At 39.4% G+C, this 12,500-nt stretch overlaps 1 protein-coding gene across 1 annotated transcript in view; it reads right to left on the reverse strand.

Annotated features, from left to right (window-relative positions):
- fhod3a (formin homology 2 domain containing 3a) overlaps positions 1-12,500 on the reverse strand; it is a 61,701-nt gene that overhangs the window by 26,217 nt on the left and 22,984 nt on the right. The window contains exons 7-11 of the mRNA XM_067426430.1: positions 12,033-12,176; positions 11,172-11,371; positions 9,637-9,669; positions 2,105-2,197; positions 1-87 (exon numbers count right to left, since the gene is read on the reverse strand). The exon at positions 1-87 is cut by the window's left edge and continues 171 nt beyond it. Coding sequence (XP_067282531.1) covers positions 1-87; positions 2,105-2,197; positions 9,637-9,669; positions 11,172-11,371; positions 12,033-12,176 — 557 coding nt within the window. The remainder of the gene's footprint in view (positions 88-2,104; positions 2,198-9,636; positions 9,670-11,171; positions 11,372-12,032; positions 12,177-12,500) is intronic.

A 12,500-nucleotide genomic window follows, 5' to 3' on the forward strand; every position in this document is an offset into this window, starting at 1 on the left:
TGGGCGGAGTCAGAGGCAGGAGGGGGCGTGGCCTTCCTCTCCTCAGGTGTGTGTGTGTCACAGCGCTCTGACTTACTGATGGCGGCGCTGCAGACGGGCATTATGGGTAAAATACAGTGATGTATACGCTGGTAATAAATACGCTCCGGCAAACATCAGCCACCACAAACCCCTTAATACAGTCTGAGTGAGCCAATCAGGCACAGATATACTGATCATACATATAATTATATAGTAGAATATAAAAATAGTAATTGATAATATTATGTATTTATGCAAATAATACATACTGATCATATATTAAATCATAAAATATAATAAAATATAAGTAATATAATATAACTAAATTATAAAATAAAATATAATAAAATATAAGTAATATAATATAACTAAATTATAAAATAAAATATAATAATATTAATATAATATATATAGATAATATAACATAATGTTACATAATATTGATAATATACCACACTAATAAAATATAATATAATTTAATATAGCTGATATTCCAGTTTAGTCCAGCAATTATCTTATATTATATTAGTTATAGTTCTGAAAACACAGGTATAGAGAAACTGTAGTTATAGTTTTGGTTATGAGGAGATATGAGACATAAATCAATAAAACTGCAGCTATCAGCGATAAATCCAGGATTTATAATTAGACACAGAGTGCTTCAGTGATCCTGACGGAGGGTGTGTGTGTGACAGAGAGAGTGTGTTACACAGAGAGTGTGTGTGACACAGAGTGTGTGTGTGACACAGAGAGTGTGTTACACAGAGAGAGTGTGTGACACAGAGAGTGTGTGTGACACAGAGAGTGTGTGTGACACAGAGAGAGTGTGTTACACAGAGAGCGTGTGTGACACAGAGAGTGTGTGTGACACTGAGGGCCCTATCTTGCACTCAGCGCAGTTGACTTTGTACACCGCCGCATGTGTCATTCCTATTTTGCACCGGCACAAAGCGCGCTTTTCCCTCCACAGAAGCACGCCGCTAAACTAGTGAATGAACGTGCGCTCCCTGGGCGGTTCAGCGCAAAAGAGGAGGCGTGTTCCGGCGCAAACAATCCCTGGTGCTATTTTGCTGTTCCATTAAACAGTTGCGCCACTGACCAGAATAAACCTCGTCTAAAGTCAGCGGCGCGCTGTGTTGTTCATTCTGCTATTTTAAGGGCGCATGCTTGACCATAATGTATAGCGTGCACAACGCGCAGACACTTTGCTCATGTCATCTACAGAGATGCAACAGTTATTTTTGCAAATCATAAATTGTTACACTAAAAAAATATGAACACGTGAGATGACGGAAATCATTGTGGTGTGCCACGAAGATGTGAAAAAATAGGCATAAATCCAGCCCAATAGTGGCCAGACATATCTGTGTATAAGGACATCTGACAAATTGGTTTGTCTGTCAAGAACCAGGAAAAAAAAAACTGAAAAAACTGTTTAACCGACGCTATTTCGGGTGTGTTTCTCCATCCTCATACAACACAACTCCTCTGTCTTTCACTGCTCTTCAAGAGCATCCGTCTCCTCGGCTGTGAACCGCTCCTGGCGTGCGTCTGGTAAATACGCCATAATAATAGCGACCCATAATGAACTTGCGCAGCTGCTTTTAAAGGGAATGTTGGATGACGCTCTGATTGGTTTATTCACGTTACACCCAAACCACACCTATGAATAATGAAGCTACTTCAGACCAACCCATTTTAGATTTGCGCCGGTGCAAGAGCCATTTATCCCGCCGGGAAAATAACAACAGCGGCGAGACCCGCCCACAGAGTTACTTACGCTTCGCGCTTTGACACTTTGACAAAATAGGGCCCTTAGTGTGTGTGACAGAGAGAGTGTGTGACAGAGAGAGTGTGTGGCACAGAGAGTGTGTGTGACACAGAGAGTGTGTGTTAGACAGAGAGTGTGTGTGTGACAGAGTGTGTGTGTGTGACACAGAAAGTGTGCGTGACAGAGAGTGTGTCTGACACAGAGTGTGTGTCTGACACAGAGTGTGTGAGGGTTTCCAGGACTGGAGGTCAGAGGTGAAAGTGTGAAGTCTGACGAACACGAGTGCAAACCTCCAGCTCTGCACTAAAATACCTGATGATACTGAGACTAGAAGGGCTCATGTCCCCATCTTCATCATCATCCGAGCCTGACTCTGTGAGGGGAGCTTCCTCCTCATCCTCTTCTCTGACAGAGAGAATTACGCAAGAACAGCAGAAGAAAGAGATGATGAGACTAGGGCCGACCCCGAACAGTCGAAGATTGGATGCATCGATAAGCAGAGCCAGATTCGACCACCAATCTCATGTGATGAAACGAGGATCATACCCTTTCGGCACTATGGGGGTGCTCAATATATTAAAGACGTGGCGCTGCGCTGAGCTTCAGTCCGGTGTGTGACCCGCTTTAGGCACAGTCGGCTTCAGAACGGTCATGTAAACGCACTCAAAGTGTTCTTGTCCTCTCTAGGCAGGTATTTTTTTTAGGTTTATTCAGGCCTGGTTCTAAGCACCCTCAAACGCAAGCAAAAGCAGTTTGACTCAGTTGACACAGTAATAATATTGGCGAAACAGATTTGGCAGATTTTCACATTTTTGTCCTTGTTCTGGAGAGCGTCAAATGCATCTATTTACAGCGAGTTTTTGCAGTGGTGAGTGGTGTAGCCAATCACAGATACATCGGTGAGTGATGCAGCCAATCACAGATACATCGGTGAGTGATGCAGCCAATCACAGATACATCGGTGAGTGATGCAGCCAATCACAGATACATCGGTGAGTGATGCAGCCAATCACAGATACATCGGTGAGTGATGCAGCCAATCACAGATACATCGGTGAGTGATGCAGCCAATCACAGATAGTTGTTGATCTCTGGAACGCGATCAGAAATCTCACCACTCGAAACGGCAGAGTTTTTATTCAGTGCTGAGTTAATGCAGGCTCGCGAAACCTCTTAATAACAAAGTCAAGCCACTATGCAAATAAGAGATTTATTGTTGACAACTTCATTTTTATAATGAAACTTCGTGAGATCACCATGAACTGGCAAAGTAGCAGCATCGTAGTGATCGTAGAGATCTTGGCTCTCTTTCGAGGCTACAGTCATTCATTAATAAAATCGACGGCCAATATTGCTTGCTGCAAAGTTTTGCAATTGACATCTAAATATAAATGGAACTGCACAAGACAGAAATATCCCCCTGAGACCCACAATAGAGGTTTGGCATCAGTAGAGGACATTATTTAGCGAATTTCTCTAACAACACACAGTTTTAAGTCTGTATATTCAGAATATAAGACATTCTTATGAAAATATTATTACATGCATTTTTACATTACATATAGTCCCAAAACTATAACTATACATTAAAAATGCAAATTAGAAAGGAAATTGCATTTATAGCCATGTTTACACACATATTGCATTAAGTAGAATGGTAGCCTATCAAATTATTCTGTATCTTTCATAACACTGAGAATTATCTTTATACAAAGTTTGGGTAAAATAAACGGATTGGTGAATGGAAAAAAAAAATCCCATTGTTTGTCTATTCATGTCTTTTAATTTCCTCAATAAAGGGGTTCTGGTGTCCTCTGTATAGTAGAATATCTCGCATATAACATAGGAATAAATGTTTTTTTTATGCTCCAAACAATGACCGGAGAAAAAAAAATCTAAATTCACAAAACCTTTTTTTCTGGTTCTCAGGAAGATGACATGTTAAAATACTAGTAACGCATTAAAGTAAGTTACCTGTAAATAAATACCGTAATCATACATTTGTCTATACACTGCTATGGTCGAGCCATTAGAGCGCCCTCAGTGATTTGATTCTGGAACCAGGCCTGGGTTTATTTATCAAAATGTTCTTTTATATTTGTGTGATGTTCTGTATTTCGCGGCTTTAACATGTTATGAGAAAACGTTTTACGAATGTTTATCCACCAGATTATCTTTATTTAAACCTAAATAAGAAAGCCATTGTCAGTTCGTCCGTCAGTTGGCAGGCAGTTTTGGTCGCTTTATTAAAAGTGTTTGCTGTGTGCAGTGTGTAAAGGAAAATAAAAATAGTTTTACCCTCCTGCTGACTAGTGTCGTGCCCCTCCCAACCCACACCCACACCCACACACACACACACACACACACACAGATGATTCAACTATCACGTCGACCATAGAGAGATTCGACAATTCTGATTCTAATGTATAAATCCTTATTTGGGGACAGCACTAGATGAGACACGAGCACACCTGAGCATCATCATCATCATCATCATCATCATCAGTGTCTGTGTTTTATTATGACAGCAGCTCACAGTGCTGAGCAATGCATGCGTGAAGTCAGTCTGATAATGATAAATATGATAAAAAAACCATGAGACTACTAAATAAGACTGAGGTGATCTGAGGAGTGTGTTAGTGATAACCACAGCAGAGATCAGATCACCCCTAATAACACACACACTTGTGTTCATCAGCCAATCACAGACACTGATGCTGGTCATAGAATTACAATATCATCAAAAAGTTGATTTATTTCTCTAATTCCATTCAAAAAGTAAAACTTTTCAAATGTTTATTTCTTTAAATTTTGATGATTATAACTGACAACTAAGGAAAATCCCACATTCAGTATCTCAGAAAAACAGAATATTGTGAAAAGGTTGAATACTGAAGATATCTGGTGCCGCACTCTAATCAGCTAATGAACTCAACACACCTGCAAAAGCCTAATGGACTCTCAGTCTAGTTCTGTAGGCCACACAATCATGGGGAAGACTGCGGATTCGACAGTTCTCCAAAAGACGACCATTGACACCTTGCACAAGGAGGGCGAGACACAAAAGGTCATTGCAAAAGAGGCTGGCTGTTCTCAGAGCTCTGTGTCCAAGCACATTAATAGAGAGGCAAAGGGAAGGAAAAGATGTGGTAGAAAAAAGAGTACTAGCAATAGGGATAATCACACCCTGAAGAAGACTGAAACTAGGGCTGGACGATATGGCCAAAATTTATATCACGATATATTTCTTAATTTCGGTCGATACGATATAATTTCGATATCGATATGAACTATATAAAAGCTTTAGAAAAACTACCAAGAACTGCCACAAAGGATGTCTGTACCTACAAACTTCTGAAAAATTAATTTGCGAAGTCTATGAAACCTCCTCCTATAAAACTATATAATATTTTAGAAATAAAAACGGTACAAATAAATTAATGTTCACCTTTTATTTGCAGATTTATTTGCATTTAAGTCAAATAAACATAAGACTCTCACTTCGCAGACGCAGTTTATTGAGCATTTTCTTTTACGTTTTAAATTTCAGTGTAGAACGATTCATAGCGCTATATTCTCCTTTTATGCAAAACTACAGACCTTTATCTACTGATGCACAAAAAATAAATAAAAGAAGACTCAATTCAGTGGCCTATTTGTGCCTTGTTTGAGATGAGTGCACGCTGCTTTTTGCAAGGCTTTAAACAGGAGAAGATGATACATTTTCGTGAAGCCATGTCTGACCGTCTTTCACAAGCTTTGAAAGGTAAGTTAAACGAGAATGAATGCATTGGTGTTAAAGCAGCACTAGGTAACTTTTCAACCTTCATAATATATTTTTTAAGACTCTTGTGATGATACATCGACTTACAATAGGTTGAATGACACGTCTGCCATAGCCTGATGGGGTCTGTATCGTTTTTAATCGTACTTTTAAACTTCGGGTTTCGGGTAGTAACCCGAGAAAAAGAAAAGAACTACAAAATTCGACTGCTTTACGGCATATACGTCACTTCCACCAACACACACACTTCCTTACATTCGGACGTGCGAGCCCAACTTTGTTCGTCGGATAATATAGTCATGTCCGAAGCAGCACAGACAAATAAGAAAGAAAAGGTTTTGTTGGAGGAAAGCAATAAGAGGAAATGGAAAAAATGATGGGATTAAAGGCAAGACGAGGATCAACATGTGACCAGCGTTTGCTCGTCGGCGTGAGCTGAAGGAGGCGCGCCCGACCGACGCTGTCATGCTTGTTACGGTGATTACCGACCACTCAAACACTGAACTGAAGTATCATATAGATTCTGTAAAACGCTAACCAATAGACTACTATAATGACGCTGGCTTGTAAACGTGAGCATCGTGATTATTTGGCGTTTGAAAAAAATAAAACCCATGAAATTATATTCATATGACATGCTGAAACATGCCACTGACTGTAACGTTACCTGGGATGAAGACGTTTCCCACGCGACGCCAGAAGAACTCCTCTTGCAGTTTTCAGGGGAACTGTTAGTGCTGCACCGACCCCGCGGGACGCTTTTATGAAGTTATTTGGCCCGCACCGCACCACTGGATATATTTTTACAGCCCGCCGCGCACCCGCGACCATTAAATAGACATACGGGGTCCGCGGGTTATGAGACGACCCGCGCATCACTAGTTCAGGGCTATCAGGGCTGTCATGTCAACAAATGCACGCGCGATGGCATCCCCTGTTGTAGATGACAGATCTTACGACAGTGGTTGAGGACATTATTTTTTCCAAACTGTAGGGGGACCCCGAGAGCAAAAGTAGCCAAGTGGGGCTTTAATACATGACATGTGTGCAAATGTGGAAAGCATTAAAACAAATGTGCCACTTGCCTCTTACACGAATAGTCTACATGGATTATTTGTAACACTTGGCATCGTATTGTTAGACATTAGATTGATGCATCTATGTCGATTGTTACACCCCTAGTCGGCACCTCTCCGGCACATTTTGCAGCACACTGAAACCTGAAGTTTAATATCAGATCTTAAGCCACATTCGCACGGGACTAGTGTTATCTAAGGACCTCTGGTGATTTGTAATAATTGCAGAGAATGTCTGTGATCTTAATCCCGTGCGAATCGGCCATGTCTGTAATTTGTATAGTAAAAATTCCCCCGCAAATTACCTACCATATTTCGCCGCACACCGAGGTCCTGTGATAACATTAGTCCCGTGCGAATCGACATCTCTGTGATTTGGCCAGGATTAGGCGGATTGTATATCATTTTTGCAAGCTTTTTTTCTTCCTGTGAGCATTTCTATCTTTATCTTTCACGAAGAATAAAGTCTGCATTCATAATGCGCACCGTTATGAATCCCCGTGCAGCCGCGCCCACACGGATTATACTTTCACTTTAGAATGATTATCAATTTGAGAGTAATCTGATTGAATGGTGTGTTTAATATTAACATCAATAGCCTGTTCTTAATGAAAAACAGAACAGTACAGTACAATGACAATCTTGTTTAAATAGCCACTTTTGCATTTGAAACTGAATCTTCCGTCGTATATTGTGAGCTTCTCACTCGTGATAAATTAAATCTGATTCCTGCCGCTGGTCTGAGCTCAGTTCATGGCGTCTGTTCGCTAACTGAACAAAAAAATTATATTTATTTATTAGGCTACTGTAAAATAATCAAAACGATATCGATGCTTGTTTATGATTTCATACAGATATCTATAACGAAGTCTATCATATCCGGGAGAAGTCAGTAAATTCAAGTAAAATCACAGGCTTGCTTATCCCGTGCGAATGCGCCACGCAAAACTCAGATGTGGGGGAGTCATTTCTAAATCACAGAGGTCTTTAATACTAATCCCGTGTGAATAGTGCTGTAGATAGCCGAACCACTTCCACGCCACTAAAGAAAGTTAGTCTTTCTCCTTACTTGTGGAAGCTCGTCCAGTCACATTTGTATTAGTCAGGGAAACTCTTTTTGTAGCTAAAACTTGCCGCGTTGGATCTATCAGCCTACTACTGCTGCGCACTGGCTGCATGTCCCGTGGTGTACGTCATCGCGCTAGCCAATCGTGTTCTGCTCTTTCTGACGGCTGCGCCCTGAACGTCAGTCAGTGAGGAATGCTGTAATGTATATCGAAATATCGGAAATGTGTTTAAAAATCATATCACCGTTATTGAAAAAAATTATATCGCGATATATATTGATATTGAATTATTGTCCAGCCCTTACTGAAACAAAACCCATTCAAAATTGTGGGGGAGAGTGGACAAAGAGTGGACTGCAGCTGGAGTCAGCGCTTTAAGAACCGCTGCGCACAGACGTATGCAAGACATTTCAGCTTCGCATTCCTTGAGTCAAGCCACTCTTGAACAACAGACAGCGTCAGAAGCGCCTCGCCTGGGCTAAAGACAAAAGGGCTGCTGAGTGGGCCACAGTTATGTTATCTGATGAAAGTAAATTTGGCATTTCCTTTCGAAATCAGGGTCCCAGAGTCTGAAGAGAGGAGAGGCACACAGTCCACATTTTCCTTAGTTGTCAGTTATAATCATCAAAATTAAAATAAATAAATATTTGAAATATATCAGTCTGTGTATAATGAAATAATATAATAATAGATGTTTCACTTTTTAAATGGAATTAATGGGGAAAAAAATTAACTTTTTGATGATATTCTAGTTATATGACCAGCACCTGTATGTATGTATATGTATGTATGTATATACATACACACAAACACACACAACTCACATAAAGGATTATTAGGAACACACACTAATACTGTGTTTGGCCCTTTCGCCTTCAGAACTGCCTTAATTCTACGTGGCATTGATTCAACAAGCTGCTGAAAGCATTCTTTAGAAATCTTGGCCCATATTGATAGGAGAGCATCTTGCAGTTGATGGAGATTTGAGTGAACTCATTGTCATGTTCAAGAAACCAATCTGAAATGATTTGAGCTTTGTGACATGGTGCATTATCCTGCTGGAAGTAGCCATCAGAGGATGGGGACATGGTGGTCATAAAGGGATAGACATGGTCAGAAGGGGCACTAAGGGGCCTAAAGTGTGCCAAGAAAACATCCCCCACACCATTACACCACCACCACCAGCCTGCACAGTGGTAACAAGGCATGATGGATCCATGTTCTCATTCTGTTTACGCCAAATTCTGACTCTACCATCTGAATGTCTCAACAGAAATCGAGACTCATCAGACCAGGCAACATTTCTCCAGTCTTCAACTTTCCAATTTTGGTGAGCTCGTGCAAATTGTCGCCTCTTTTTCCTATGTGTAGTGGAGATGAGTGGTACCCGGTGGGGTCTTCTGCTGGTGTAGCCCATCCGCCTCAAGGTTGTGTGTGTTGTGGCTTCACAAATGCTTTGCTGCATACGTCGGTTGTAACGAGTGGTTATTTCAGTCAAAGTTGCTCTTCTATCAGCTTGAATCAGTCGGCCCATTCTCCTCTGTGAATGGTGTTCCTAATAATCCTTTAGGTGAGTGTATATGCATATAATATAATAAATTCTCCCATATTACGCTGATATGTAATGCTCCAAAAATCTTCATCGATCAGTTTAAAAAGGGCACAAAATCTGTCCTTCTTAAAAATATCTTTGAATAAATATGTATTACCAAACCATTAAAAACGGCCAAAGTGTCTAAATAATAAATAGACTGGTTATGTAATGTATGAAGCACAATACTCATATGCATTTAAACATCTACTGTAACTTTTTTCGATATATAAACAGATGTGTTTAAATGTCTTCCCAGAGGTCATTATGACACTGATCAGATGTTGTTATGGGGCGTCTGATCACCTGACAGCACACACACTTACATCAGCGGGAGATGTCCATGCGTCACACGGGCTCTGGAGCAAACACACATTGATAATGTCTCGTCACACTCTGAGATCATGTGACCTAACCCTGCACTACACAATTCATAAATTTATTAAAAACAATAATTATTTCTGTTTTTGCACTTGAATTTCTCTGAATTCCTTAATTGATTATTTGACACCTAAACAACTCAATTTATAAACTAATTATTAATTTAGGACATTTTTACAAAAACAGGTTCCTATGAAATATGTTTTATTTTTTCCAAAATTCTGTCTCATCTGTTTAAATTTTTCTAAGTTTTGTGTTTTATAACATAAAATAAATTTATTATCAAAAATTGTTGATGAATTTATCAATTTTCTTTAGATTTATTGATTTAAAACTTGCCAAACTTGACAATGAATGTAAAATATTAAACTGTAGAATTGTGTATATTTATCATAATTGTATATAATTTGTTAGGAACATACTCTCGCTATAATCAGCCCAAAAACAAAAACATAAATACAAAATTATATTTTGGAAAAGGAATTATTGCATTGTGACAATATTTTAAAGATGAATAAAAAGTTTTCCTATGTATAATATTATATATAATATTCATTTTTATTTAATTGTGTACAATAATAATTTATATTACACTACTACAATTATTAATAATAGTTATAGTTAATCATAATAGTAAATTAATTATAATTACTTTATAATATTTTTTAATATTTATCATTTATTTATTTATTTTTAAATGCATGCATCATGGTAGTCTTTTTGCATGGCTTTAAAATGATTAATAATTATTAATTATTGATCAATTGATCAATTTACTTTAGATTTATTCAATAAAAACTTGCCGAACTCCACAACATTTCACGCTATTGTTTTTAAATTGACAATGAATGTAAAATAAAACTAAAATTTTTTATATTTATCATAATTGTATATAATTTGTTAGGAACATACTCTCGCTATAATCAGCCCAAAACCAAAAACATAAATACAAAATTATATTTTGGAAAAGGAATTATTGCATTGTGACAATATTTTAAAGATAAATAATAAGTTTTCCCCAAAATATTCATTACTGTAACACACACAAAATCAATAATTTATTATATAATTTTGTATTATACTCATATTACATTACTACAATTATAACTATTAATAATAGTTATATTATTAATCATAATGGTAAATAATTATATATATTTTTTAAATATTTATTATTTATTTTTAAATGCATTCATCATGGTAGTCTTATTGCATCGCTTTAAAATGATTAATAATTCTTAATTACCGATGAACTGATCAATTTATTTTTCAATTTATTATTCAATCAAAACTGGCCGAACTCCACAACATTTCACGTTATTTTTTTAAAAATTGACAATAAATGTAAAATATTAAACTCTATAATTGTGTTATATAAATGTGTTATAATATTAAACTCTATTATTTATCATAATTGTAGATTTCTTCGCATATTGTTCCACCTTCAGATGTCGGTGATGATGCGTTAAACGCCTCTCACCTCTCGTTAAGTGCTGAGCGGTGCGGGGAGGCGGGGCTAAGTGGGGAGGCGTGGCCTGACCTGCCCAATGAGTGCCTGCGACTGCGGCGTCTCTCCAAGCCCCGCCCCTCTCCTGCGCCGACGCTGGACCTCCGTCTGTCCCGCCGACCGCAAGATGGAGGCAAGCCGTCCTCATCTCCATCCTCATGGCGCAGAGTCGCCTGCGGGTCAGAAATATCAGTCATATTCATAGGTCAGTCATAAATCACATATCACTGGAGATTAGGGTTGGGTACCGACACCCAGTGCCAATAGAGCACCAGTACCTATATAACTGGTATGTACCCGACCCAATTTGAACGCAGAATTCAGTTCCTCCTTTCGGTGCCGCCCACTTAAAGGGTTAGTTCACCCACAAATGTAAACTCTGTCATTAACTCCTCCCCCTAATGTGGTTGGCCAGCCGTCAGACCTCCGTCATCTTCACACACAGATGAAGATATTAGTGTTGAAATCCGATGGCTCAGAAAGGCCTTCATTGACACCAATGTCATTTCCTCTCTCAAGACCCATAAAGGCACTAAAGACGTCGTTACAAAGCCCATCTCACTACAGCGGCTCTACAATCATTGATGAAGACGCCAGAATAGAGTTAGTGCGCAAAAAACACTAAATAACGACTTATATAGTGATGGCCGATTTCAGAACAAAGCTTCGAACCGTTATGAGTCAGTGAATCGATTCATGATTCGGATCGCTAAAGTCACGTGATTTCAGCAGTTTGACATGCGAGCCGAATCATGAAAGTAGCGGTTTGGCACCCGTATCGTAGAAACCCAAACGATACCCAGCCCTAGTGGAGATGTTAGATCTGATCAGTGCCTCGTAGATGTTGAGCTGCTCCAGCAGGTCCAGATCGGTGCCCTTGCGGCCCAGATATCGCTGACACACACTCTCCATGCCCTGATCCTCCAGAACATCCACCAGATCATAGAAGGAGTCCTGATCCGGCAGCACCGCCAGCGTCTGACACACACACACACACACACACACACACACACACACACAACCACACACGCACGCACACACACACACACACACACAACCACACACGCACGCACCCACGCACACACGCACACACACACACACACACACACACACACAACCACGCACACACGCACACACACACACACACACACACACAACCACACACGCACGCACCCACGCACACACAGAGACACACACACACACACCGATTATGATGATTTCACCAGTAGTGGAGGTTAGGCTTAAATCAGCACATTATTTTACTGGATAATGCTCTAAGAACATTCAGTGTTTGTTTGTGTG

This window comes from Pseudorasbora parva, chromosome 19 (genome assembly GCF_024679245.1).
Source record: "Pseudorasbora parva isolate DD20220531a chromosome 19, ASM2467924v1, whole genome shotgun sequence".
NCBI classification, from domain to species: Eukaryota; Metazoa; Chordata; class Actinopteri; order Cypriniformes; family Gobionidae; genus Pseudorasbora; species Pseudorasbora parva.